Here is a 15,517-nt window from a genome sequence, read left to right as displayed (position 1 = left end):
TATGTGAAGGTGGGAAACTGTATATACCACAATCCATAGTTCTCTATCAATTGGGTTGCCTCCTTGGACAACCGTTTGTGGATCCCGCCCTACAACATTCTTGTAATGTGCATGGTGAAAGCATTGTTCACCCTCCTGTAGTCTTCACTTTTATGCATATGAAGTTGTGGATAACATTCATAACTTCTGTACTATCTTGGTCCATTCCCGACTTCGCCTTTGCATATCAATCCGTTATATGTAACAAATCTTGCAAGTAGGTACACAAGGTAGGAAGTCATGCCGAATGACCTAGTCTTTTCCACACTTCTCAACTGAAAATCCAAATTGTCACTTATAATCTTGGCCCAATTAACCACTGTTCCTCTTGTCCAATCTTGGATAAAATAAAACATCCAGCCTTCAAACAAGGCACCCTGAGGCATCCCCGTCATTCGATTGAGTAGGAATATCAGGTCACTGTATTCATCCTTGAAATCTGTACACATAAGTCTTTTAGGTGCCTTGGAATGGTGAGGCCTTGGTTCAATCATCCATTCCTTATTTACAACTGTCATGCACGCATTTGCCTTCATTTTATATTTGGCCTCATATTCATCCTTGGTTCTTTCTTTCATATCTGCACTCCTGGGAATTCCGAGTACTTACCGCAATTGCATCTTCAGTGAGGTAGGCAAGAGTTACCCCTTTGGGTGATCGTATTAGAATAATATCTTTCTCTTTGTGTTATTAATGGTCATTTAAGTTGTTTCTAATTTCGCCTCTAGTTAATGATTGTTTCTTTTAGAAACATCATCTTTGTAACTCTATTTAAGGAGCTTTGGCTCCTTGATTAATTGAACAACATCGATTCTTTGAAATCCATATGCTTTTGCATCTGTATTATGGTATCAGAGCAGAAAGAAAATTTTTGTTTTTTCTAAAAATTTTCAAATGAAATTTTTGATCACTGAAAAACAAATCTAGGGCCTGTGATTTTTTCAAAATTCGAAATTCAATTTTTTTTTTCTAAAGGGTTTTCTTTCAGGCAGTTTTTTCTACTGTTCTTCGTGTTTTCTGTGGCAGATTTCTTTTTAACCAGACCTTCGTCACACGACGCCATTAATCCTCTGCGCGTGATGCGATTTTTTCAACTTGCAAATTTTTTTTTTGCCATTTTTGGACGGAAATTGGCATTTTAGATTAGGGTTTTTACCCTTCAGATCAAGTCGAATTTCTTTTCCGATTGCAGATTCTTGGTGGGTTTTTTGAGAGCTCAACTAGGTTGTTTTCAGAATTTTGTGGGTGCATCGTTTTCCGTGCTAGCGGATTTCAATTCTGATTTCAGATTCTTTCTGGGTTTTTCGCAAGGATTTCTGGGTTGTCTTCTGATTTGTTTTGGGTCAGCCGTAAAATTTTCTCGAAATCTGTGCTAGCCATACTTCATCTGTTTTTTGAAGTTTGTACCTGTATCTGCCTCTATTTTTTGCATTGTAATTTGTGCCTAGACTTGTCTCAGTGCATTGAACCTCGTACCTCAGGTTTTGTGCACTTAGCATCTTCTCAATACCTCGTTTTTCGTGCCTCGAAAAGCGTGGAGATGGCTTATGGGCATAGATGTTTGTTTTGGTTTTTAATATTTTTTTACCTGAAAAAAATTCTGATGGGTTTTAATATTTTTTTCCCTTAAAAAAGTCTCTGGGTTTTTTAAATATTTTTTGTTCCTGTAAAAAACAAATCATGGGAGGGTTTATGATTTTTTCCTCAAAAATTGTACTTTGCTGTAGTCTGTTTTTAGTCGCACCTGGAGTTGTACGAACATCTGCACTAGTCTCTTGTTTGCAGTCTATTTTCAGGCATCTTGCTCATCTGCAATAGTTTGGAGGGTTTGCCATTTTTTCCTCAAAATCGTGACAACTGTTCTTGGTGTGTCTCTAGTTACAGGGAGGAACAGTTCTCCAACATCAGGTTGGACGGTTGGTGTTGTTTTGGGTATCTCCAGAAGTTTTGTAGTTTCTGGGAGGGTTGGTGGCAGACTCATCTCAAGTGGTAGAGTTAGTGGCAGGTTCTTGTAATGCCCCTAGACATTAATCATTAAATTTAAATATTTTTGTGTGGTCCCCTTTTTTGGCGCCACTGAATTTGAACTATTAAATGTATTTTTTTTCTTTTGCTTGGCCAACTTACCCTTTGGTGGTAGGGTCAAACTCGGTATTTATAGGGATCCAATTTCATTTTTTGTAGGCAGGTTGAATTTGGGGAATAATAGTCTGTCTGATCTGGAGCGTAGTTGCCTGATCAGAACTCTTAGCTGGTGCGTAGCTTCAGCTAAGCAAATCGCCTACTTGTTACTGCCTAATGTCATTTCGGTTACATGTGATGCATTGATTTGGTGCGAATTGTTATTGTGTTTCATTTCTGAGTTGGGTCGAGATTCTTTACAGTGGTATCAGAGCGCTTAAGACCTGCCAGCCTGTGGGCTATGGCTTATGCCCTTCAGCCAGAGGGACATCTGTGCCTTAGAGCGGGAAAGGAGGAAGTTCGAAGCGGCTCAAGGAATAGGAGATAGAGGTAAGAAGATGGGGGATCAAGATCCACAAGATAAATTGAACGACTTCATGAAGAAACAGGACCAGACCAACCAAGAATTGTTGAAGGCCATACAAACCCTCACAGCTATGGTTAACCACATTATAGGTGGTTCCAGCAGTGCTGAAGAAAGCCGGCCAAAACATTCGAATGGAGGAGGACATAGCAGAACTATGCATGGGCATACTCACACCCAACCTAAGTTCTTGCCCAGTTCAGATGGACGACCAGAAGGAGAACAACGCAGCTATGCCAATATTGTGCAGGAGTATTTGAACCTGAGCGCTGAAGTCCAAGCAGCCATTACCTTCGATCAGTTCTACAATGCCAGGCGTAGTGACGAAAGACAACATCGTGGAAACAGAGACCTCCAATATAAAATCAACAAACTCTCATTGCCAACTTTCGATGGATCCGGGAAGATGACAGCTCAATCGTGGATACAGAAGTTGGACACGTACATTTCCCTCAGCTCCATGACTGAAGAAGAAGCTGTCAAATTCGCCATCCTACATTTGGAGGAGCTGGCACACGAATGGTGGCATCATGGCATTGTGACCCAAGGTTTCAGACAAGTTAAGTCATATGCAGAATTCACTCAGAAGCAATTTGGCACCATAGATGAATATGTTTTAGAATTTCAAAGGCTCGCTGTGATGGTATCTGATGTCTCAGATAGAAGACTTACCTTCTTCTTCATCGAAGGGCTGTCTGATTCTCTCCGGGGCTTGGTACGAGCTTTGGAGCCAACCACCTTAGAAGATGCCATTCGAAAGGCCTTAAGCCTTGGGGATTCCACCAAGAAAGGGAAGATCACCATGAAAAATGCACCAGCAGAGCCGGCCAAGACACCCTTCCTTAAGACAAATCCCCCACCAAAGGCACCGCCTATGGATCTACAGGGACTGTCAAGGAATGAACTTCGCAGGAAGGGGTTGTGTTATTATTGCAAGGAGAAATGGAGCAATCAACACAGGTGCCAAGGGAGGGGTCAAGTTTATTACATCGAGGTGGTTCTCGATGATGAAAGTGAAGGGGGGGCCACTGAACAAGACAACATGGAGGAACAGCAAGATGAAGGCTCGTCTGAAGGCACTTTGGCAACATTATCTGGAACACCTTGCTTTCATTCTCTCCGAATGAGAGGGGTTCTGCGAGGACAGAAGGTGACCGTGCTAATCGATGGGGGAGCCACACACAACTTCATAGACAAGAAGACGGTGGCAAGGTTGCGTTTAGAGACAAAAAACTTTGAAGGATTTGATGTCCTGGCAGCGGGAGGGGACATCCTTCCATGCACAAAACGAATACCGCAAACAGAGCTGATTATGGGAGGCCATAGGGTGAAGGAAGACTTTTATGTCGTAGACATCAGTGATACAGATATAGTCCTTGGGGTGCAGTGGCTCCACTCCTTAGGAGATCATACTACCAACTACCAAACTCTGGAGCTAAAATTCCAGCACGAGGGCAAGGAGGTTGTTCTCAAAGGGCTCTCGAGAAATGGTCCTATGATGGTGACAGCAAAAGGATGGAACGGTCTTTCCGGCGGAATCAAGTCGCTTGGGCTGCGGAATGTTTAGTCACAAACACTAATGCTCCGAATGAAGAGAGAACATTCCATAGTGATATACAGATGATTTTGGATAAGAGATGGAGGGTCTTTCAAGAAGTTCCAGCAGGTCTACCTCCTAACAAGGGGTTTCAGCATGTGATAGAGCTTGAAGAAGGGGCAAAACCTGTAATCACCACCCCATATCGCCATCCTCGGATGTACAAAGAAGAGATAGAGAAGGCTATAAAGGAATTATTGGATATGGGACACATTCGCCCAAGCTCTAGCCCCCTTTGTGTAATCTGTTGTCCTAGTCAAGAAGAAGGATGGGACATTTAGAATGTGTGTTGACTACAAGGCTCTCAACAAAAAAACAATTAAAAACCGTTATCCCATTCCTAGGATAGATGAGTTGATAGATGAGCTACATGGAGCAGTGTATTTCTCCAAAATTGATTTGCGTTCAGGCTACCATCAGATTAGGGTCAGGGTTGAGGACGCGCACAAGACAACTTTCAAATGTCACTTTGGGCATTTCGAGTTCTTAGTGATGCCATTTGGGCTAACCAATGCCCTCGCTACTTTCTAGTCATGCATGAATCAGGTATTCACCCTTCAATTACGGAAATTTGTGCTGGTTTTCTTTGATGACATCCTGATCTATAGCAAAACATGGGAGGATCATCTAAAGCACATAGAGGTGGTACTCGATATTCTAGAAAGGAACTCTTTCTACGCCAAGATGTCTAAGTGTGAGTTTGGGATGGCTGAGATTCTATATTTGGGTCATAAGATCAGTGCTCAAAGGGTTAGTGTGGACGAAGAAAAGATCCAGGCAATCCAGGAATGGGCGACCCCCAAGAATTTGACACAGCTAAGAGGGTTCGTGGGCCTTTGTAGCTACTACAGGAGGTTTGTGAGGGGTTTTTCCCAACTTGCAGCACCCTTAACAAACTTAACAAAAAAAGGGGCTTTCAATTGGAATGACACAGCACAACAAGCATTCGATAAGCTCAAGGAAATAATGAGTTCGTGTCCCGTTTTAGCCATTCCAGATTTCTCTTCTCCTTTCGTGCTTGAGTGTGATGCTTCGGGAGAGGGCATCGAAGCCGTATTAATGCAGAACAAACACCCTATAGCATATGAAAGTAGGAAGCTCACCCGGACTGAAAGAGCATTCTCGATTTATGACAAAGAAATGTTGGCTATCATGCATGCTCTTGCCAAATTCAGGCAATACTTGGTCTGCGGGAAGTTCGTGGTGAGGACAAACCATAACAGCTTGAAGTATTTCCTTAACCAGCGAGATTTGAGTGACCGCCAACAGAGGTGGGTAAGCAAGATACAAGCCTATGATTTTGATATCGAGTATGTAAAGGGTAAAAACAATATAGTGGCAGATGCTCTATCCAGGAGGCCTTATCTATGTGCCATGTCTAACATATCCACTGACTGGCGGGTAGCGATCACAGCTGAGTATGCCAAGGACTCATTTGCTAATGATACCTTAGAGGGAAGAATGGCTGACGATAAATATCAGGTGGTTGAGGAACTCATCCTCTATAAGGAACGGGTCTACCTTGTGCCCTTCTCTAAGGTCAAGAACAAAGTCATTCAAGCCTGCCATGATACCCCCGTCGCTGGGCACCCGGGGTTCTACAAGACATACAAGCAGGTAAGGGAGCGTTTTACTTGGAAGGGGTTGAAAAATGACGTTTTGTGGCATGTGAGGGAATGCGCAGTGTGCCAACAGAACAAGGTCGAACATATACCACCAGCTGGGCTTTTGCAACCCCTGCCCATACCCAACCAAAAGTGGGAAAGCATCTCAATGGACTTCATCACAGGCCTACCCAAGGTAGGAGGTAAGGACTGCATTTACGTTGTGGTGGATAGACTTATGAAGTATGCCCATTTCCTTGCTATTTCTTCAGAATCCAAGGCACCCCAAGTTGCAGATCTATTTTTCAAAGAAGTTTTTAGGCTCCACGGGTTACCAAAAAACATAGTGAGCAACAGGGACAGCTGATTCATCAGCCTGTTTTGGCAAGAACTTTTCCGCTTGGTTCACACGGAGTTGACCCCTAGTACAAGCTACCACCCTCAAACTGATGGGCAATCTGAGATAGTCAACAAATGGATCGAAGGGTATTTAAGGAATTATGTGACAGGGCAGCAATCTGCATGGGTGAAATGGCTATACCTCGGAGAGTTTTGTTACAACACCACGCATCATATGTCTATCAGAATGACCCCTTTCAGAGCACTCTATGGATACGAGGCTACATCATTTATGGATCTCCTTCTCTCAGACAGCAGGGTACCCAGTGCAGGGGATATGATGCAGCAGAATGCGGATATTATGAGGTCATTAAAAGAAAATCTGCAATGTGCCCAGAATCAACAGAAATTGTATGCTGACCAGAGGAGGACTGAAAGGGTTTTTGAAGCAGGTGATATGGTGTATCTAAGACTTCAGCCTTACCGACAAACTTCCCTCAAAGGAAATGGAGCGGAAAAACTGAAACCCAGGTATTATGGGCCCTATAGGATCACAAGAAAGATTGGAGCAGTCGCATATGAACTGGAGTTGCCACCGGAAAGCAGAATTCATAACGTCTTCCATGTTTCGTGTTTAAAAAAGGCATTAGGTCAGCAGATCACTCCCTTGGTGGAACTACCCCCTCTTGATGATGGAGGCAAGCTCATCCTCGAGCCTGAGACAGTGCTGGATGTTAAGGAAAAAAGGCTACGCAACAAGGTCATGCCGCAGTACATAGTGAAGTGGAAAAACCTGCCCATTGAAGACGCCACCTGGGAGGGAATAGAAATATTCGAGCATCCAAATCTGAAGTTGCTAGATGATCAGCAACAAGCTGAGGGAGGGGACTGTAATGTCCCTCGACATTAATCATTAAATTTAAATATTTCTGTGTGGTCCCCTTTTTTGGCGCCACTGAATCTGAACTATTAAACGTATTTTTTTTCTTTTGCTTGGCCGACTTACCCTTTGGTGGTAGGGTCAAACTCGGTATTTATAGGGATCCAATTTCATTTTTTGTAGGCAGGTTGAATTTGGGGAATAATAGTCTGTTTGATCTGGAGTGTAGCTGCCTGATCAGAACTCTTAGCTGGTGCGTAGCTTCAGCTAAGCAAATCACCTACTTGTTACTGCCTAATGTCATTTCGGTTACATGTGATGCATTGATTTGGTGCGAATTGTTATTGTGTTTCATTTCTGAGTTGGGTCGAGATTCTTTACAGGTCTTGTCTTCTGTTGCAGCGTGTTCTGAGAAGAAGGGGGCAACCATCTCTGTTATTTCTCTTGGTAGTTAGAACGATGACCATTAAGGGAGGGTATTAGAATAATATCTTTCTCACTGTGAATTAGTATTTTAATCCTTTAAAAATTCTAAGCATCGGAGATTAAAATGCAAAAAGTAATAAAGAACACAAGGACGCAATTTTTCATGTGGAAAACCCTTTAGATTAAAAAACCATAGTAGATCATAATCTTTCAACAGCCAAATGGGCACCGACCCAGTTTACAAAAGTGAGCACCAACTCACTAAGAGCACCAACCCTCTTGAAGCACCAACTTCATACTACAAAGGCACCAACCTCAAATTAAGAAAAGATTCAATGTGTCGAAATAAATCACACTTAGAGCACATATGCAATCATACTGAAAATGATGTAGATATTGGTGAAGATATACACAGTGGAAACACTTTTCTATAATTCTGTGGCAGTAATTTGATTCTAGTTGACCCTTTGTTTATTTGCACCAATTCCACATTTGTATTCATTAACTCATCTCAAAATCCTTAGCATGCAAATCATGTATGTGAAAAGTTAACTCCAAATCTAGATTCCCTTCCGCAAGATGATAGATAGATCTTCCTGTGTATTTGATATGCTTGAAAGCTTCACACAGCTGGAGGTATGCTTCAGCCGATATATTTTCAAACTCCAAAACCGTCCCTAGTTTCTTTTCTTACTTCATTCCAAAAAAATTAAACACGTTATCCTCAAAGTAACAAATACAATCCATAACTCTCCACCACATGCTAACTCCGTCATACTCCTCTCCGGCAAAAAATGTCACCTCATCATCCATCCTCTGCAAACGAACTGTCTATCTCATCAAGAAAAAACTCCCACACTGTGAAAGACCATTTTCCCAAGATGAGTCGTGTTGAGAATCCACGTATCCCATACCATCATGTCACACAAAAAGAAAAATTTCTTCATATCCCCGAACCAAATCTCTGCTCTTAACATAAAAATACCCTTCGTTCTATTCTTTCAGCAAAAAAAGAAAACAGTTGCAATGAGCTTCACACAAAATCTCAAAGCATACGATACTTGAAAGCTCCACAGAAAGAAAATGTCTCACCAAAAAATGATTCTCCTTATTCTGTTTTAAAAAAAAAAACGTTTTAAAGCCAACACCAATTTTTTAGAATCAGGCACTCAAAGTTTGTGAAGACTATTTAAAGTTCTGCCAGAAAATTATGAACACTGTGATTGCTCCCCACGAATCAAAGAAACGCCCCTTCTACGATTACGTAATCTCCAGCAAGATAAAATCAAACAGTATTAAACACCTGTCCACCCAGAAGCATCTAAACTGCCAAAAAAAAACGTCTAATATTCCATACGTTTCAATCTTTTCGAAAACAAAAGCTATTTGTTGAAAAACGTTTACAGAAACACAATGTCCAATAGCTGGAATGACACAGCTTAACCACACAACTGAATAAAAGACATGTTTATCTTTTAGCTCCTTGCTTACATATTAATAAAAGACCGTTATGTGTCAAACTGCAAACTACCAATACAACCATTTGTCGATAACAAACTTAATAAAGTTTGTCCCTTTTTTAATAGAATCGTGCTAAGAACCAATTCAAAGAATAGATGAGTCGCTTCAAATAAATCTGCCACTTACAAAATTCTGAACCCATCAGGATATAAAGAGAATAAATACGTGGCAATCAACCCTTAAGTCATCCTTTTGGACTATTCAAACATGGCATGGCATATTAAACTGATAAGAGGACAAGCAAGCAGCTGACAAGCAGTTGATGTAGACACACCCAGCTGAAGCACACACATAGGCTGCTTAACCAGACAAACAGGTAGCTGAAACAAGCAGGCAACCAGCTCAACCAAGCAGGCAAGCAGCTCAAATGATACTTCAATTCAATCCAATATCACTTGACTCATATCACTTGACATCAATGACAAAAACGTCCAACACACTCAATATTAAGCCAAGAGATATTTTCCATACATTGGCTATAACATTGCATTCTCTTGCTCAGAACCAAAAATGTAATGGCTGGAAACCACTTTGTACTAGCTATAAACATCGCAACAATGGTAATTGGTTGTAAACTCCACCACCATGTCACTGAAAACTCTTATTTGGCTGCAAAGAAAACGTGGGAAGTGCCAGTAATGTGGAGGGCAGCAGATTTATAATTGGGGACCATACTCAAAGCGCTTGTATCTATTGCAACCATTATTCCATGATCGTTGGGGACGGGGAGACAGGGGGACGCGGGGACGGGCTTGGGGGACGAGGGGACAAAGGGAAAAAGTTTCGGGGACGGGGGGACTTGGGCCTGGAAGGGGGGAAACGCGTTTCCGTGGAACACTGATTGCAACCATTACTCATTCATATCAAGTCAAGTTGGCGATTCTCAACAAGAAAGACCCATCTTACGATTGTTCCATTTGGCAGCCAGCTTAGAAGCATGATAGACCAAATACCACTATGATTTAGCATCTCATCTTTGGAAGAGCTCATGATTGTCACCCATTGATATTTCTTACACCTAACCATGGCAACATTGGAGCTCCATGTTTGATGCCTTGAAGCTCTACCCCCTTTCTCTTGGATTCCAACCCTCCAAGATCCATGATACAGAAGTCTTTGCATATCTTTTTCACCCAAAGTGATGACAAATTGCTTTGCATTCATGATGCTTGGAATTTGTAGAGTCTCATCGTTCATGTATCCTTTAACTTGTTTGTAGTTTGATATTAAAAGCACCATACTACATACTAAGTATTATCTAATAAGATCACTAAATAGAGGATACTGGATATACATAATTTGATATCCAAAGCACCATACTGCACTATATAGACACTGATGGTGCAACTGTGTACCCTTGATGTATAATTTCTTCATTCTCGGACTGAGACCTTGAATTGTTTATGTAGCTGAATCTTGACTACTTAAACAGGTCTTGCATGACTTTTTTGTTTGACAGTGCTGCAACAAAATAAAGATACTACACTCTGCTTCTCAATTTGAAACCAGCTTTTAGCAGATTTAAGCCAACTGTATGATAAAGTGTATAATGAAAATAGTGCAAACAGATTCTCTGTTTTTTGAGGATGGCATTTTTTGGGTTGCAAATTGCTTTATTACCATATCACAATCTTTGGTCTTTGCATTCCTGTGCAAAAAATGACATTTGGTGCACATGCTTGAACCTTGTTTCTATCAGTGACGGCTATATTCCAGCATGCTCAGTCTAACTGTTTATGCCAACTGCTGCTCACAATCATCTGAATTTGTTATTCATTAGATCTTCTGTCCCTGCTCGGCCTGATTTAATGGAAAATATTTTAGGCTTTCAATTGCATTGTTATAGATTTATAATGATACTCATGACTGTGACGTTAGTCTATTATGGATTGTCTCTGGCCTTTTCATGCACCAAATAAATACACTTTCTATTACAACAATGCAATTTAATGGTTTCTCACATCGATATCAACTTTTTCTCGTTTGATCTTCATGCTTACTTTGTCATACATCTGTTGTCTGCTTCTTGTTGGCTTAAAACAATGTCACACTTTAATACTGGATGTTACTTCAGATTTCAAAGATTAATCACTACTCAACATTTCATTTCTGCAAACATGCACTTTAAAATCAGCACATCTTTTACAGGCTTCAAACATCTAAGCTATCCATAATCTTCATGCGAATATATTCCCCAGTCCATTTAATGCATTTCTGATCTTTTCTTGGGTCACTTCACGGGCATGAATATTGAATAATCAAGACATAAGAAAAAGGTTGTGAGTTTCAGAAGGAATAATGGTGCATTGCTAAGTAAGAGCTCTATTTTGAATGATAAAATTCAAAATATAATAAAATACACATTAGCAGACAAAAGATAGGGTGAGAAAGCAACAACAATTACATTTGAATCATGAATTTTGTGTTGTACAACAATGACAAACCACCACAATCCTAACCATGCAAATGATTAGGAAAAATTATCTGATAAACAGACAAATATTGTGGAGACATTTTGATTAGGATGTAGAATTATGATTAGGTAGGGCATCTAAAGTGAATGTGGTATATATAACATTTGACCTTGAATAGTCACTATTGTATTGAGACACCAAATTCTATGTCAAACTTACTAAAACATGCTGATGGAGCTGATTCAATTGCTGTATTTAAAATAGTGTAATTCCTGTTTTCAAATAAATGTATACCTAATTTTAGGTTTTATGATGTTTGCTGGTATGTGCTAAAGCCCAAGATTTTTTTTAAAGTATCTCTTGCCATAGCAAGCTTTCTTTTAACATCTTTTAATAGCCTCTGAACTTATACCATTGCATAGTGATACCATATCAAGAAGTATATGCTGTTCTGACAGATATCTTGAATAAGTTTTCATCCAATAAGATCTTATGTGCAGAGTCTGTTGTGGTTATGCCTACACTCGGTGTGCAACTTGAAACATACTATAGAAGGTAGCATTCTTTTGCTGTTTCTCATTTGTTTATAAAATCACCCAGAAAAAAAGGAAGAAATGATTGATGCTTTGATATTAATAAATATTTGTTTAGAGATGTCCATATCTGCTAGGGTTCTTGGTTTTCAACTTTCCATTAATAGTTTCATTTTTTATTTTGGTAGAAAAGAAGATCCTAGTAAATCATCTTGCAACATGCTGAACACATATACTGAAGCTAAAAGAAAGAATAACTCTTTTGAATGCATGCTAACATTCCCAAATTAATTATCAGAAAGTATGATATGCATTAATCAAGTTATAAATTGACAATTATGGCTTTGATAATCTCATAGATCTTTCTTGTAGAATCCTTACCATGGAAGGGGAGCACCTCTGCCCTTCATTAATATCTGCAGTATCTCTAATAGGCATAAGTCATAACCGTGGGATTGACAATTATTGTATATCAAATAATATTATTCTCCATTCAAAAAATAGGTTATATCAATGCATATGAGTAAAACTTGTTTGCGCAGGACTCAGCTACCCTCTACATTACTAACAAAGCATTAATAATCTAATATATTGAAGGGTGTCTCATGAGGAGATGCATGCCCTGTACATTATTTTATTAAAAGTAAATAAAACAAAGAATTGGATTACTAGACCCACCCAGTAGAATCTCTGCCTCCCTCTTTTTCATGGATCAATTTGCTAGCTAGTAGAATCTATGACTCAATCATGAATCACCCAACATAATACACCTTGTTGGCCAGTGGAATTCATGGTTCAAATTTTTCCATAGACCCCTAGCATAACATATATTGCTAGTTGTTGGATCATGGTTTCTTGTCTCTTCAATTGGTGTATGCTTTTGCTTCTTTCTATAGGTTTGCTTGTGCTCTTCCAATAAAATTCCAAGAATGATATTAGTGGTTGATGTAGAGAGGAACCTATGACAGAAATCTGAGCCTGAAATAGGTGGACTGTGAAGCTAGGCACCTTAGTCCAGACAGGTGTCCTGCTGGCTGAGGCTTCGGATCTTGGATCAGGGGGTTCTATCCAAAGGGGACCAAAAGATGATCTGGAGCAGCATGCTTGTAAAGTTATTCAACAGCACCTGCTGTAACTTGTCAATTGTTCCCCTATACATCCAGTACTGATCATTCTATTTTGACATGTCTGTTGCAACTGCAACCTGACCTCCTATGCCCTATTCTGACTGCAAACCATGCAGCCTCTTGCCTGACATGAAGATGAACCACCCATCCCACTGATCATCTGTACCTGTATTGCAGTATGAGCATCATTGTGGAAATACTCAATCACATCGATCGCTATCTCTGTAGCAATTCTGTACCTTGTGTGTGGAACATCTTACATGATGTGCAATGGCACTAACCACTTTGTAAACACTTCTAGTTGTGACAATCCACTGTCAATCTATGATCACCTTAAGATCAATCAAAACTAAAACAATCTCTTCCCCCTAATCAGTGGAGAGGCGATGAGTCTATGTGGCATAAATATCACTAGATAACTAGTCTGCTCATCATCGATGGTATCAAGAAATCAAAATAAAAAATGTTACCATATCATCATCTTTGTTGATGAAATGAGCTAGTAGTGAACTCAAAACTGATTTTCAAAGCCTGGACCAAAAGCCTTAGTAAAGCAAGATGCTTCAGGCTATGATGTCTTTGAATCAGAGGAATCTCTACCACGCTCAAGAACATATAACGTACCTCTATCTTTTGGTTATATCTAGAGGACTTATTTCTAAAATGACATCCAATGGCTTAGTTTCCCAAACAACCACATTCATAACATTGTGCTTTTTTCCTTAGTTTTATGAGATTATTTGTGATTACTAGAATTGGCATATGAAGAAGTTTCACTTGTCTGATCAGGATGCCAAGAAGAATGATTATGTTTATGTTTGGAGGACTATGGGAAATGTTTCTTTTTTCACAGTTGTCTTCTTTACTATGTGTTTACTCGCTTTTCTAAAATACACATCCTTTGTAGGAACACTTCTCTTCTTTGCAAATTGATGCTCATGTTGACTAAGCAATTTACCATTGAGTAGTAACTATTTCAAGAAGTTTGTGTCATTGGCAAAGTCCATTCAAAACAATAGAGATCAGCATCTCTTTATCAATTTTGCCACTTGTAGTAATGTATTCTTGCTTTACATTTTCCACCCTAGAGATTTATTTACTATTTTGAAACATCTTCATCATCATTGAGTTTAGTGTTTAGCAATTTCACTAACAGATCATGGATCTGTTTTCTTATATGCAGGCTGTTTATCATACAAGTCCTCAAGCATTTTCCAAGCTTTATATTTAAATCTCTATGTGAATGATGACTTCTAAAAAACAAGAAGAATTTAACAGTGCTAAAGCTCTCTTGTCCATTTTTTGAAATTCAGACAATTTAGTCACATCAATAGGGGGTGTAGGTTGATTCTCAATTAAATCCTAAAGGTCATTGCAAACAAACATGTTTTCCATGTTCGTACTCTAATCATTGTAGTTCTGAGTAGTGAATTTTTCTGCTTCTGAGATAAGACTAACTATTTTGGTCATATTGACACACAGAGAGAATAAGCCATAGAAAGGAGGTAACTACTGGATTTTTTCCTTTAGACTCAAGCAGATCCTTCTTACAATGCATACTACTCCAGTGACATCCTTATCACTTCAAAACTAAATGTAAGCTTTTAAAAAATTTCTCTATGCAATAGATGAGAATGTAAAATGCAAATTTGTCACTTAATTGCTTTTTCTGAATATTTCATCCATACATGCATTTGATGCTGTATTTCTAAAACTGAGAAATGATATCCATTGCATGCTTTACTTTAATAATGTGTACTTCATGCAAAAGGATAATATGAAGATTTGAAATGAGATCTCTTTGACCGTTAGATCATCAAACACTTTTACAGCCAACTCACTCATTTATACTTTCTGTTGCTTGTGAATTTTGAAGAAGATAAATGAACCTGATATATTTTACCTCAAAGTAATTTTCTGTGTTACCTCGAGTTTCCGGGACGGATTTTTTTAATGCCATTTTAGGGGATGGAGGGGATGGCAGAGGGGATGGCTGTATAAAAAATAGGGAAAATTTAAAATAGATAGGGAAATTTCAAATATATTCACAGGATAACATTGATAAATGAGAGTTGAAATTCATAAATTCATATACATGATGTAACTTAATACTATGCATAAGAATGAAAACACTTCATTTTTCATAGTATTCTAACTGGAAGAATCAATAATATCTAGTCATATCAATTACAGAAAACAAATGTCACATAACCGCACATCAAAAGATCAGATAAATGAAACATAAATTTATGTGGTAAACTACGCCAAGCCACCCTGTCCAAGAAAGCCCTAGACTATTAATGTTTCCTAATGGTGGGAAGTATACGGCTAGGTGATTCAATTCAAAGCTATACGAGGATAGGACTCTACTATATAAACTTTAATAAACTTGAAGTCTGTGACTTATTACCTAACGTATGTAATAATGAATATCATATATTTATAATTAAAGTGCAAAAATTGGGTATAGAGAAGGATATCAAGTGCGGCAT

The 15,517-nt window shown here is 39.2% G+C and overlaps 1 protein-coding gene across 2 annotated transcripts in view; it reads left to right on the top strand.

Moving 5' to 3' along the window:
• LOC131042495 (uncharacterized) overlaps positions 1-15,517 on the top strand; it is a 55,079-nt gene that overhangs the window by 27,099 nt on the left and 12,463 nt on the right. For both annotated transcript variants that reach the window (XM_057975804.2, XM_057975803.2), the window contains exon 4: positions 11,866-11,920. In XM_057975804.2, the coding sequence (XP_057831787.1) occupies positions 11,866-11,920 (55 nt within the window). The remainder of the gene's footprint in view (positions 1-11,865; positions 11,921-15,517) is intronic.

Source organism: Cryptomeria japonica, chromosome 1, assembly GCF_030272615.1.
Source record: "Cryptomeria japonica chromosome 1, Sugi_1.0, whole genome shotgun sequence".
In the NCBI taxonomy this organism is placed as follows: domain Eukaryota; kingdom Viridiplantae; phylum Streptophyta; class Pinopsida; order Cupressales; family Cupressaceae; genus Cryptomeria; species Cryptomeria japonica.
This window is presented reverse-complemented; position numbering and strand designations above follow the sequence as displayed.